This window comes from Equus quagga, chromosome 6, assembly GCF_021613505.1.
Source record: "Equus quagga isolate Etosha38 chromosome 6, UCLA_HA_Equagga_1.0, whole genome shotgun sequence".
Classification (NCBI taxonomy): Eukaryota; Metazoa; Chordata; class Mammalia; order Perissodactyla; family Equidae; genus Equus; species Equus quagga.
The window spans coordinates 100,181,042-100,194,189 of NC_060272.1; the positions used below are offsets into that span (position 1 = coordinate 100,181,042).

Consider the following 13,148-nt stretch of genomic DNA (forward strand, 5'->3'; position numbering starts at 1 on the left):
GTCCTTGGGGTCCTCAGAGAGGAACCTGTCATCTTTGGATCAGTCATAAGTGCACAAACCCTGGCCTCTATGGCTTCATGCCTCCCAAATCTGTATCTAGTCTGGCTCAGTCATGTCTATCTGACAGCCTACTGAGTACCATTTTGATGTCTCCGGGACACATAAATAAAATGTGTTCAAACTAAAATCCTTTCTTTTCTGACTTCGGTTTGGTTTATCTTTTCTCAGGAGATTGTTACACCCTTCCTCCCAGTTGTGATAGTTTTATTAAAGAAAGAGCTTACCTTTGTAGCAAATCTGTACTCTGTGGATTGGCAAAAATGAACTTAAATCAGTTACCCGGTAGCAGCATCCTGGTTTATGCTGGTCGGTGAAAAACCCCAAATTAGTTAGAATTCTGGAAGTAGAAAGCACACGTAGCAGAATCCAGAAGCTTCGCTGTTAAAAAAAAAGAAAGCAAGCAAGAAAGGAAAAGAAAAGCTCTGGATAGAAAAAGAGTGCCCAGTTAGAGCAGAGAAAGCAGAAAGAAGAAAACATTATATAATAATAACGATGAAAAGAATAAAGACTAAAATGCGCTCCCAAAGCCGTGAGAACGGAAGCGCTGTTAATGGCATTTGTGCAGCGTCTGAGGCTAGGCTGGTGGGTGAATGAGGTTGGAAGTGGTTTTGCTGAACTGGCGGAGGGCGCGGTCCAGCATGGGCTGCCTGGTTGTGTGCAAGGTCTCTCATTAGCTCTCCTGCGCATGCGCCTCAGGCGAATGGGCCTCGCACGCGGTCTGCTAGCCTGGGCAGAGTTTAGAGGGCGTAGGGTAGAAAAGGCAAGGTCTTAAAAACACAACTAGTGGGTTCTCTGGAATCCTTTGGGGAAAGCCCTCTCTCACTCCTCGGCTTTTCTGCAGTCCCTCTTGCAGCGCTGGGCTCCCGCTGCTTCTGGCTAACTCTTTCTAGGCCCTCTGTTTGTCCCCTAAAATCCCTATTTTTGTCCCCAGCCCCATTCCCGTATCTCTGTCAGTGAATGAAACCACTAGCCACCTAATTGCCCAAACTAGAAATACATGAGCCTTTATGGCTTCCTCTCCCTCACCCTTAGGCATATTATTAATTACTAAATGGTAATTCACCTAGTAAAGGATTCTCACTCTATCCATTTTTCCCTGTTACTGCTGCCACAATCTAGGTCATCTTTACTTCTCTTCTGGATTACTGTAGTTGTCTCCTGCCTTATCTCCTTTTTTTTTTTTTTTTGTCCCTTTCCAATCCATTATCCATCTTGTAGCTAGCATATTCTTTCTTGTTACCTTTATTAAAAGTCGCATTGTCTGACTCTTCTGCGGATCAACTCTGCGTCCTCTGGCATCGCTTCTCTTTAGTCATCTTCTTACCTTTCTTTCCTCCGTACGTTTCCTGTTTGTCCACCTAAGATTTGTTTGTTCTCACATGTGCTATGCTCTTTCTCATCTCCAGACTTTTTGTACCAAAAAACAGTACTCCCTTGAGTACTTTCCTCTGGGTTCTTCAGCTGCTTCCCGCCCACTCCCTGCCCTTTGTCCCTAACCCGTTCTTTTGTGTGGTTAATTCCTCCCCATCATCCTTCAAGTCTCAGCTGTAGCAGGGCACTTTTAGGAGACAGTCCCTGAATCCTCTCACTCCCACCTTTACAGAAGTTCTCATCTTGATGCTTCCTCGTGTGCGGTCAAAGCCTCATCTCCTTCCTTTATCACATGCTTATCGTGTTGGATTGTAATTGTTTATTTGATTGTCTTCCTGCCAGTTTGTGTGTCAATAACAACAAAGACCATGGTTTTCTTGTTCATGTATATGTTTGGTGCCCACTACTAGGTAGGCACTCGACAAATATTTGCTGAAAGACCAATGAGTAAAATTAAAAAAATATCCAGGAAAGTAATTGTTTTCATAATTGCTTTGCTTTGCTGTTTATTCCTTCCCTCTCTTTTTTTTTTGGTAGACATGATAAGCTAAAACTTATTTTCGTGAATCATTATGTATGTAGATGTAACTTGGGATTCATATTCATTTCAGTCCATTATTATATTTTCCAGGCTGGCTTATTTATTGACAAAGGTGTCAAAACAACCACCGCTAGTGCTGCTGACCCAAGGGAATACCTGTGTTTGGATAACAGTGCAAGGTAGAGCTGGTCCTTTTAAATCACGCTCAAGTCATATCTTGCGAAAGCAAAATTTCCTGGATTAAGCCATTGTGCTCTTTTCTCCAATAACACGTTTAAACCAAAGTTTTCAAAATTTGTAGGAGGGTTTTGGAAAAACACTTATTCTGCAGTTCTAGGTTCTGGGGCTGGGCTTTTTATCTTCTTGAGATGCCAAAGAAGTTGATGTTTTTCCCAGTTGTAAGTTGGTGTTAGAGAGAGTTGCAGAAAGAGAAAGAAAGAGAGATATGCTGAAGAACGTCCTAATTTGGCCTAAAGTAGAATATGATTCATTGAAAAACAAGGTGAGCTAAGCTGTTTTAGTGTAATCCCTGAAAACCAAGGCATGTAGGATTCATTGTTAGTGGTCAAAATCTATTTCAAAGGGAAAATGTCTCCAACTTGATGATCAAGCTAGTTCTGGTTTGGTCCTTTGTAGTCTCAGATTTACGTCATAGCTGGACTCTGTGTTACTCTCCTTTATAACCACAAAATGTGATTGGGGTATGGATCAGCATTTCACCAAAGTTCTTTCACATGCTATGTATGAGCCAAAATAAATAAAATGTACCCACTGGAAATACAATTTCCTGGAAAAGATGGCAACTTAAGGTCATGTTCAGTAGAAACTGTACATGTTGTTGTTGTTTTGTACTTCAAGTTCCTTGACCAACTTAGGGATTTGAAAGGGTGCTAGATTTAATTGGCTCTGTTAATAGACTCTTAAGAAGAGGACACCAGACCCTGTTGTTCACAAGGACATAAGGTAGGAGCTACACTGTAGGTCAGTGAGTTGACTTAAGTGTGAGGCAGGATCCTTGCGACACAGTAAAAAGGCATGAGGTCAGGAGAAAACTGGGAAACTATAGTTAGTAAAATTACTCATCAGGATTCCTTAAAGGTCAAGCTGAGTCTGAAATGTTGTAAAGCGATGATCAGATAGCATTTGAGAAGCTGGGGAATTGTGGGCATTCTAAAAATGAAATGCAGGGTACTGGACACCTGATAGCTGAGCAAGATATGAAATGGAAAAATAGAGGAGATAAGAAAAAGCATATAGATGACAACCAATTATGAAGCAAGAAGAGAATGTTAAGTGACAAAACAAAAAAATCTTTGCTAGAAGGTCACTGCTGCTGTTTAAGAGTTTCTTGTGACTGGTAGAACTAGAAATGTGTACCAGTAATGTGTGCTTTCTGTTCATATTAACAGAAAAATCCTTAAACACAGCACAATTGACTCTCTTCCCTGCCTTAAAAAATTATGTGTGTGTGTTTGAATAGATGGATGAGAAACTATCTTTCAAAATCTGTTGATATTTTAGTTAGACTTGACAATAAACCAATTTATCCATAATGGCCTCTGAAGTTCTTTACCAAGTGTGTTTATATGATATTATGATAATGGTAATTTTTCCATGATTTTCTAGTTTATAAATGCATACATATTGGTAAGGAATTAGACTCTATTTGGAAGTTGTTATTGAAAAGGACCGATTATAGAAGAGGAGCGATATGACATTTTGACAGCTGGTATATACATTTAATTTTATATAAACTAGTATATAGAGTATGCCCACGTGCATTCATGCAGTCCAGACGTGAGTAAAAATGATAGAATTCTAACACAAATGAGTAATAAGCCAGCCCGTGAATTAAATGTCAGGCTCATGGGATCCAGAAGATACTAAGTCTGTTCATCAAAGGGGAAGTTGACTCAATAGCTAATCAGATGAGCCTCTCCTTGTATCCTCAACATGTGCAATTACGGGAATCCAGAAATCAGAACTTTTAACTAAAGAAAGCTCTCAGTTTGAGATTGGGAAATTTCATCCAAAAGAGTAAAAGGGCGCGTGAACCAACCAGTACATTTAAAGCAGCGGACAATTAAGGAAGGGTTGGGAAGTGAGCTTAAAGCTCCTAAATGAGCATGAGGAAAAACTGGGAAAGTTAACTGAATTTTCTACAGTTAGAGGGAAGTGGGAAAGAGGGAGGGAAAGAAAGGGTATCCAGGCAAATGGTCAATGACTGATTTGTATGGATAGGAATTTGAGAAAAAATGATGTGGCTACGGGAGAGAATCAGATGCTTCTTTATGGTACTTTTTTTTGGCCTTTTTTTTTTCCCCCCCAGAATATTGTGTAGTTTCCTTTCCAGAACTCTTCCATCTGCTTGATATTATGTAATGACTGCAAAGCTGTCTGGCAGCCACTACAATGCCAGAAGAGTGGGTGATGGCTGAGTCAGACTTTTTACCCCTTAGGTCTGAGCTGTTTAGTGTAAGGGGCGTATACACAATCTAGGGGTGCACATGACGCTTTCCACACTGATCTCCTTGTAGTCCATTCTCTACAATTCTTTCACCAAGTATCAGCTAGAGAGCAGTTAATAAAAAAAAGGAAATCCGGTCACATCACTTCCCTGATTCCATGTTTCCGATGACTTTCCATCACACTTATTTATTTTTTTATTTATCCACCCACTTTATTCAGGTATGAGCAGCATGTGAAGAGTTGTGCATATTTATTGTATGTAACTCGATGAATTTGAGGATAAGTATACACCGGTGAAACCATCACCACCATCAAGGCCATAGACATATCTACCACCTCCCAAAGTTTCCTCCCACCTCTTCTACTGTTATTATTTTTTAAATTTTTAAAAATTTTTAATGTTTTGTGGTCAGAACACTTATAAGATCTACTCTTTTAGCAAATTTTAAGTCCACAATGCAGATGTGTTAGCTGTCGGCACTATGCTGTATAGTAAATCTCTAGAATTTATTTATCTTGTGTAACTAAAACTTTGTACCCTTGACCATCACCTCTCCATTTCTCCCTTGCCCACAGCCCCTGGCAACCACCATTCTATTCTCTGCCTTTCCCGTTGCATTTAGAATAGAGAACCACATCCCTGCCTGGCACAGGCCCACCTCTCCGTCGGCTCCCCCGTGCTTCTTACTCTCCAGCCAACTTGCTTGTTTCTTGAATGTGCCAAGCTCACTCATGCCAGAGGACCTTTGCCCCTGCTGTTCTCTGTGTGTAGCTTCTTCTCCCATCATGCACATTTAGTGAGCACCTACTGTGTACCAGCAACTGTGGTAGTAGCCTTTGTACAAATGATATTTCCTGACCATATGATTGAAAGTCAACCTGCTGAAGTAGTTTTTGAAAAGCTATCTAGTTTTTCTTCCCTCCTCTCCCCCCCAGCCATGTAAGATTAAGATAGCAATGATCTTTTTTTAAATAGGTGGCCTTATGGAATTATTTATTTGAGTTGTTATAGTGGACAGTTTTTGACACCAATTTTTTGACCTTTTCACTAGGTCCTTGTAAGTATTTTAGAAGGAAGAGAAAGAAAAGGTAAAATTTAGTCTTCATAATTAACAAGTCAATGAAATACAATCTATTTTAAATTTAGACATTTTTAAGCTATTGTATCCAGTTTTATCTCTATATCTAAAACATTTCACCAGCACACAACTCAAACAATACTCCAGCTCACATACATGTGTGTTGAAATATGTGATTGATATATTCAGTAAGTTTGTATTAGTATCATACAGCTGAAGAATTTATGAAAATGTGCCAGATTTCCTGGTCTGAGGGCTTTTGTCTGTCTTCTGGTTTTTCTTTTTGAAATGGTCTTAGTGCCTAGAATGTTCTGCAGAGCCCATTCTATAAGTTGATTTAAAAAAAATAACTAAGATATGAAAGCAATTCTCTGGAAACCTGTGTAAATAAATGTAATTTGTTTTTCAATATTTGAAATACAAATAATTAAATGTGTCTCAAGATTTTTGTTTTGTTTTGGTTTTGGTCAAATTGAAATCCTGCTTTTTGACACTTAAGCTTACAATTGTAAGTAGCTGATTTCTATTACCTTATTACTTTCTTTAGAAGTCCTGTGTTTTTTGTTTTTTTTCAACCTCAAGGTTTCGGCCCCATCAGGATGCAGACCCTGAAAAGCCACGTGTTGCTGCTGTAATTGACAGGCTCATTGCTTTTAAAAATAATGACAACGGAGCGTGGGTCAGAGGGGGAGACATTGTTGTTCAGAATTCAGCGTAGGTATTCTCTACAAGTTATTATCTGATGACGCTGTTGGATTTATTTTTTAAGGCTACTTTTAAAAACCCAGTAGACTGAAAGTACAGTGGTGGTTTCTGGAATCCTGTTATTATTACTAATAGGCAGGACAAGCTCTGAGGAAGTCTGCTAGTGTTAACAGACTGCAAATGTTTGGAATCGTCTCATTCTGCTGCTTTTATTGGAACTGAACTTGTCTGGTGACATGAGAGGTTTTTGATGAGATTGAACAGAAACTGGGAATGTAACTTTCTATAACAAACATGGTCTATGTCAGAGAGCTAAATAAAGATTTTGGAACTACCTGGAGTTTTTCTCCTTCCTCTTGGAAGCTCAGAATTTTTTTGATGCTCTTCCACTGCCATTCAAAACAAAAGTTGTGAATTCTGCCTTAATAAGTCTGTTGACTTATGTCTTAACATGACTCGAGGCAGTAAGCATCTCACCTCTTTTCCATTTATATAATTTTGGGAAAAGTCTGATGTATGTTCAGCTAAGATTAGGTGTTCTCAAGTCTAGAAAAGCGTTTTTTTCTGGCTGACACTGACATCAGCTTCTTGGCATTTTACCATCATCTCCGACTTTTACTGTGCAAAAAAACTGATATTGTATTACATTTATAAAAGTAGCTTGGGTATTAATGTTGAAGAGTTTTTATGAGAATACCATGATCTAATGGTTTTTTAAATAATTAGGAAAATAATAATTATAGCTAACATTTCAGTGCTGCTTAGTAGATGCCTGGCACTAAATGGTTAAAATTAATTAGTATGTTTAATGCTCTCAAGTATCCTGTGAGGAACATTATATTATTATTTCAACTAATAGGTGAGAAAACTGAGGGAGAGACAGGTTGAGTGACTTGCCCAAGGTCACACAGCTGGTAATTGGCCAAGCCGAGATACAAACCAGGGGCCTTCGCTGTGGAGTCTGTGCTTTTAGTTACTGGGAAGTGAGACTTATTTTGTGCTCTCGGAGAGTAAACATTGTTAGAACCTCCTGGATTTCGTGAGAGTTAAATACTGAGAGAATTCTCTTCTTACATGATGTGATAAATTAGAACGTTCCCTCATTCTCTTTTCTCTTACAGATTTGCAGATAATGGAATAGGACTGACCTTTGCGAGGTTTGTAGTTACTTTAAAAATACTTATCTGATTATTTAAAGCTGTAAGATAAAATAACCCTTGATATTCTTTTTGTCTGCATAACACAGGAAAGTTATATCATTTATCAGCATTAAAAAATATTCATACCACTTCCTGATACCACTAGAGAGCCAAAAATACATTTTTATTGATTAATTGAGTTCATATCAAAGTAGTGGGTTAGTATAACTAGAATTCCATGGAAGGGTAGGCCCATCATGTTTTTTCCTTGGAAGAAAACACTTGAGCTTTAAACTAAGGTCTTAAAAAGTAGAGGAGTACAGAAGAAGGGAGTAAAAATTGAGAGCAGATCAAATATTTTCTTTTCTTTTGGCACCTGGGCTAACAACCGTTGCCAATCTTCTTTTTTTTTTTTTCCTGCTATATCTCCCCAAACCCCACCTGTATGCAGTTGTATATCTTAGTTGCATGTCCTTCTAGTTGTGGGATGTGGGACGCCGCCTCAACATGGCCTGAGGAGCGGTGCCATGTCCGCGCCCAGGATCTGAACCCTGGGCCGCCGCAGTGGAGCATGTGAACTTAACCACTCAGCCACAGAGGCGGCCCCTAAATATTTTCTTTTTTAGAAGCTGGTCTAATTTTGCAATGGTCTTTAAGAACTGAATTTTATTTATTTATTTTTTTTGCTGAGGAAGAGTTGCCCTGAGCTAATATCTGTGCCAGTCTGCCTCTATTTTATATGTGGGTCACTGCCACAGCATGGCTGACAAGTGTTATAGGTCTGTGCCCTGGATCCGAACCTGTGAACCCCAGGCTGCCGAAGCAGAGCACCCCCAACTTAACCAGTCAGCCACAGGGCTGGCCCCAAGAACTGAACTTTTTATGTTATATATTTTTCTCCAGATGACAGTTATCCTTGTTGCTATATTGAACACACTTGTCGTCTAATTGTTGTTTTTAGGGGAAGTTCATTCTCCCCATTTGCAGTATTGTTGCCCAAGACTAAAACAGTTGTTGGTGCTAAATTAAATTTCATTTCTTTCTTTCTAATTTGCAAACCACATGTTAATCTATAAGAGGCATATTCACAGTTTCGAAGCACCTTTTAATGGCTTGGTACTACCTGTTATGCAAAGCTCCTGGCTGCTTTGAATTTTTAGCTTTTTAAGTTGTAGCTTGCCTTCATTTGAGGAGCAGTTTAAATTTTCTAGAGATGTGTGGTTAAGGATTATTCTCATTTTAACAGTGATGGAAGCTTCCCAAGTGATGAAGGCTCCAGCCAGGAGGTATCTGAATCTCTCTTTGTTGGGGAGAGCAGGAATTACGGCTTTCAGGGTGGTCAGAACAAGTACGTAGGCACTGGAGGAATAGACCAGAAACCTCGGACGCTACCCAGGAACCGGTAAGCATTGCCTTAGCAGTAGAGTGTTAAATTTAAATGATACATGGAAACCTAACCCTTATGGAAGTTTCTATAATAATCCTGGATGGATTGGTTTCCATTGTGACACTTTTCCCACGTTGTCTTATTACTATTATTATTATTACTATTGTATGTGTTATCCTCTGGAATTCTGGAACGTTAATTCTTAAACACTTCATGGATTTCATTATCAGTTTTATAACAAAGGAACATAGCTTGTTTCTCATTCCTTCTGCAAGGCCTTATATAAACTGGTGATGATTTTTTTTTCTTTCTTGAGCCACAGAAAGTTGCCAAACCATAAACTATGACATTAGGTCAGTTCTCCCTCAAGTTTTGATGTTGGTTTTCAGAAATAGCCACTGGAAAAAGGATATTACCTATTGAAAACAGTCCTAGAAAATAAGAGTTGATAGATGCCAAAACTGACTCAAAACCTAACCACAGCTGTAGAACAAACAGTGTTTTAGATGTTGAAGGGGTTTGGGGGTAGACGTTGGCATGTTTTCTGCCAAAAGAATCGCAGTCATTAAAACAGAAATGCACTAGAAAGATTCTTCAGAGTATTTAGGGAACTATTAGCTAATGAATCCATACCTCAGCTCTGAGACTCGGTTGGGGTTGTCCTTATTTTACTTGTGAGGAAACCAGGTAGAGAAATATTAGTGTTCTAGGGGCCTTATATCAGAGCTGCTGTCAGAGTTCGTCAAGCATCAATTCCCTTGAAGTTGTACGCTGTATCTGGACATGGGGCTAGGACAGGTCAGGGGAATGGGGCAAACAGGCTGTTAGCCTTGAGGAACAGGGGTGAGGGTTGGCGGAAGGGCTTTACTAGCTTCTGGCAAAGAGTTACCCCTGCTTAGCTCCTCTCCCCCCTGCTTGTCGTTAGGAAATGTTGAGCGTCATTGTGTGCTATGCGCTCTGTCGATCTCTTCTGAGACCATGGAAGCCACTAGGAGGGAACTTCCTGGTTATGATGTATCAGGCCCTGTTCTAAAACCCTTTATTATTCACTCAGTCCTCACAAAGTCAGATGATGTAGGTACTGTCATCCTCTAGCTTTATAAATGAGTAGCAGAAGTGGGATTCAAACCCTGTTAGTTTGGCTTCAATGCTGTGCTCTTAACCATTGGGCTATTGCTGCCTCTTCTAATACATAGATTAGTGGGGGAAAAAAACTATATTGGTTGGGTTATGGGCTATAGTATGATGGCGGCCAATTCAAGTCCTTTCTTTTTATTTTGTATTGGCTCCCAGTTTTATTGCAAGATGCTTGCTGCTTCTTTGCTAAGGAGGATTTTCCAAAACAAAGATTCCTCATTGGCCAATGGATCCAGTTTTTATTTTACTGTATCTTTACAACCTTTTCTATGAGAGAGAACCATTTTGGGATATATCCTTAGACATACATCAAGATGCATACGTTTTTAACCAGGCTGTTTGATTTTCTCGCTAGCATATATGCTTTGATTATAAAACACTGCCAAGTTGTGAACTAGTTAGTTGCTATAGAAATTCTCTGCAATGCCATTAAAGAGTTTAATAGGGGAGAAGTCTGAGGGATCCAGATTGTTATGGGTTTTGTCCATTAATTATGGTTAATGATATATGATTAGTAGATGAAGGAGTTTGTCTTTGAACAGAAAGGAGGAAAATGAATAAGGTGCATTTCTCAATCTAGCTACCCCTTTGACATAGTAAGCCTTGAGGACTTATCCTTTTATACTTTTGAGTATATCATTTCACCTCATTACTATCATTTAGTGGCTTGAAAGGAAGTTCTCTGTTTAAGCACAGATTTGTCTTTTGTTCTCATGCTAGAGACTTTGGAACCAAAATTAAAGTATATAGGTTACCAAATAAAAGGTCTTAACTGAGTTGATTCAAGGAAGCAAAAGTCACCTCTTCAGAGAGGCCTCCGTTGTATCCAAAATAGCATCTCTCTCCTCTGCAATCGGTTGTATTACTGCGTCTTATGGTCTCCATAGGACTTATTATCTGAAATTATCCTTTGCTTTTCTTGTTGCCTTTCCTGCTACAGCATATGTTTCGTTTGATCAGGGATCTTGTCTTGGTTACCACTGTTTCCTAGAATTGTGCTTAGTGCGTATGGGTTATGCAACAGTATTTATAAAACAAATATGTGAGTGAAGCGCTGTTAAGGGGATGGGCCCATGTGCATTAAACAAAATCTTGTATTTCAACAGGACTTTCCCAATTAGAGGCTTTCAGATTTATGATGGGCCCATTCATCTCACCAAGTGCACTTTCAAGAAATATGTGCCAACTCCAGATCGGTATACCAGTGCCGTTGGCTTCCTCATGAAGAATTCCTGGCAGATAACCCCCAGAAACAACATCTCCCTTGTGAAGTTTGGTCCACATGTAAGTCTGTTCTTATGGTTCCTCCAGAGTGACTATGGCGGGAGAAGGAGGGCTAGCACATTCTCAAAGACAAAACAAAAACACAAGGGAGTCATACTGAGTATGAGTGGGAGGAGCAGTACATGCAAAGGCAGCTCGTGATTCCGTGTACTCTGTCCCGGTGAGCTCAAGGTGAAAACAGGAGTCCCATGTGACCTGGGGTATTTTTGATATTCAAATGATAGCTTGAAAGGGAAAATGACTTAAAGGGACAGCACAGGGATGGAGATTGTAGAGTTTCATAAGAACAAGAAGTTCAGTGTCATAATCCATGAAGAGATTTGCGTTCTGCCTCTTAGTTCACTTATCTGGGCATATTCTTCTGGGTCACTAGAGGATAAAAGGTTTGGAAAGAAGAGCAATACTGTGGTGGTATAAAAAAAAAATTGGGTTATTTCTGATATAAGTTATTGAAAGGTTTTTAGGAAGATTGCAAAGAATACTTAGAAATAATTGTTTACAGTGCAGTAGCCTACAGAAATAGTTTTCATAGTGGTTTCACCAGTCCCCCTTTACCCTGAATACACGGGACAATCTGATCACATCCGCCCAGCCTCCTCCCATCTTGCCAGTTCCAAGGTGACAGTGGCATAGAGAGACTGAGGCTCCGACCATCTCGCTCCCTCCTCTCACAGGCAGCCACAACTGGAAAGTGGCTCATAGTTCTCTCATTCATGTCCACAGGCAAACTCTGTGGTTGCCCAATTTAAAATAGGACTTGGGATAGTTTACCAAAGACTCTATCTGGTTTTCTAGACTAGCTGAGGCATGGGGCAGAGGTGCAAAGGGGGATGGCAGCTTGGTTGGCTGCTTCTCTTTCAGGTCACGTGACTCCAGGGAAGCGGAAGAGCCGTACTATACATAGCTTCCCATGTGAATGAATAGGGCAGGTCTCAGATCAGTGGTCCAGCAGGAGGCTGGCTGTTTGCATACCACTCACAAGGACCTCCTCAAGCAGAGAGTTTAGTGACCACAGATGTGGGCATACTGAGGCAGTTTGTTAGATGTTGCATGTGTTGTAGAATTCTAGAATTCTTTTTTTTATGCTTTTTGGTGAGGAAGATTGGCCCGGAGCTAAAATCCATTGCCAATCTTTCTCTTGTCCTCCCCCCCCCCCCCCCCGCCCAAAGCCCCAGTGCATAGTTGGATATCCTAGTTGTAGGTCATTCTAGTTTTTCTATGTGGGATGCCGCCATAGCATGGCTTGATAAGTGGTGCATAGGTCTGTGCCCAGGATCCAAACCGGCAAACCCTGGGCCGCTGAAGCAGTGTGCACAAACTTAACCACTCAGCTATGGGGCCAGCCCAAGAATTCTAGAATTCTAACAGCCTAAGGGAATCGTCAGCCTGGACTTGTGTATGGTGGCGATGCTCTGGGAACAGTTCATAAAGGGACAGTTTGCCAAATGTGTTCCACCCAAAAAGGTGGAAAATAGGCCCTAAACTTCTCTTAGATTTAAACACAGGAGGTACAGGGGACAAGAGAAGAAAGCCTAGAACTAAGAATCTAGAGCCACTTGTCCCAGTCATCACCAATTTCACGTTGAGTTGCTTATCATTTACATGTCCAGTTGATTTTCGAACATCCCAAGGTAGTGAGTGCATACGAGCATTTTAGAGGTGGATCTGCGTGGCTTGAATGACATTAGTAAATTTACCGTTAATAAGAAGCAGCAAAAGACAGTAAAACACGTTACCTGCAGCCGGCTTTGTGGCTGTGTACTTTGTGTTCAATAAAGCCTGTATATTAACTCTACTTGACGTGAAAATCACTGAGTTGCGCTTGGTCTGTGTTGAGGAGAGAGAAGGCAACTTTCACTTTTCAGCAGATTCTAATGAGTCCGGTGGTCACTCAGCCATACTGAGGCGACACTTAGACTGTGTTTCAGTTTTGAACTCTGCTTATTTTTTAGTGAGGGAAGTCATGATGAAATAAC

At 40.2% G+C, this 13,148-nt stretch overlaps 1 protein-coding gene across 4 annotated transcripts in view; it reads left to right on the plus strand.

The window, feature by feature from the left end:
• Positions 1–13,148, plus strand: part of CEMIP2 (cell migration inducing hyaluronidase 2) — a 72,109-nt gene that overhangs the window by 37,325 nt on the left and 21,636 nt on the right. For all 4 annotated transcript variants that reach the window (XM_046664240.1, XM_046664239.1, XM_046664241.1 and 1 more), the window contains exons 12-16: positions 2,063–2,151; positions 6,103–6,234; positions 7,347–7,382; positions 8,611–8,766; positions 10,995–11,172. In XM_046664240.1, the coding sequence (XP_046520196.1) occupies positions 2,063–2,151; positions 6,103–6,234; positions 7,347–7,382; positions 8,611–8,766; positions 10,995–11,172 (591 nt within the window). The remainder of the gene's footprint in view (positions 1–2,062; positions 2,152–6,102; positions 6,235–7,346; positions 7,383–8,610; positions 8,767–10,994; positions 11,173–13,148) is intronic.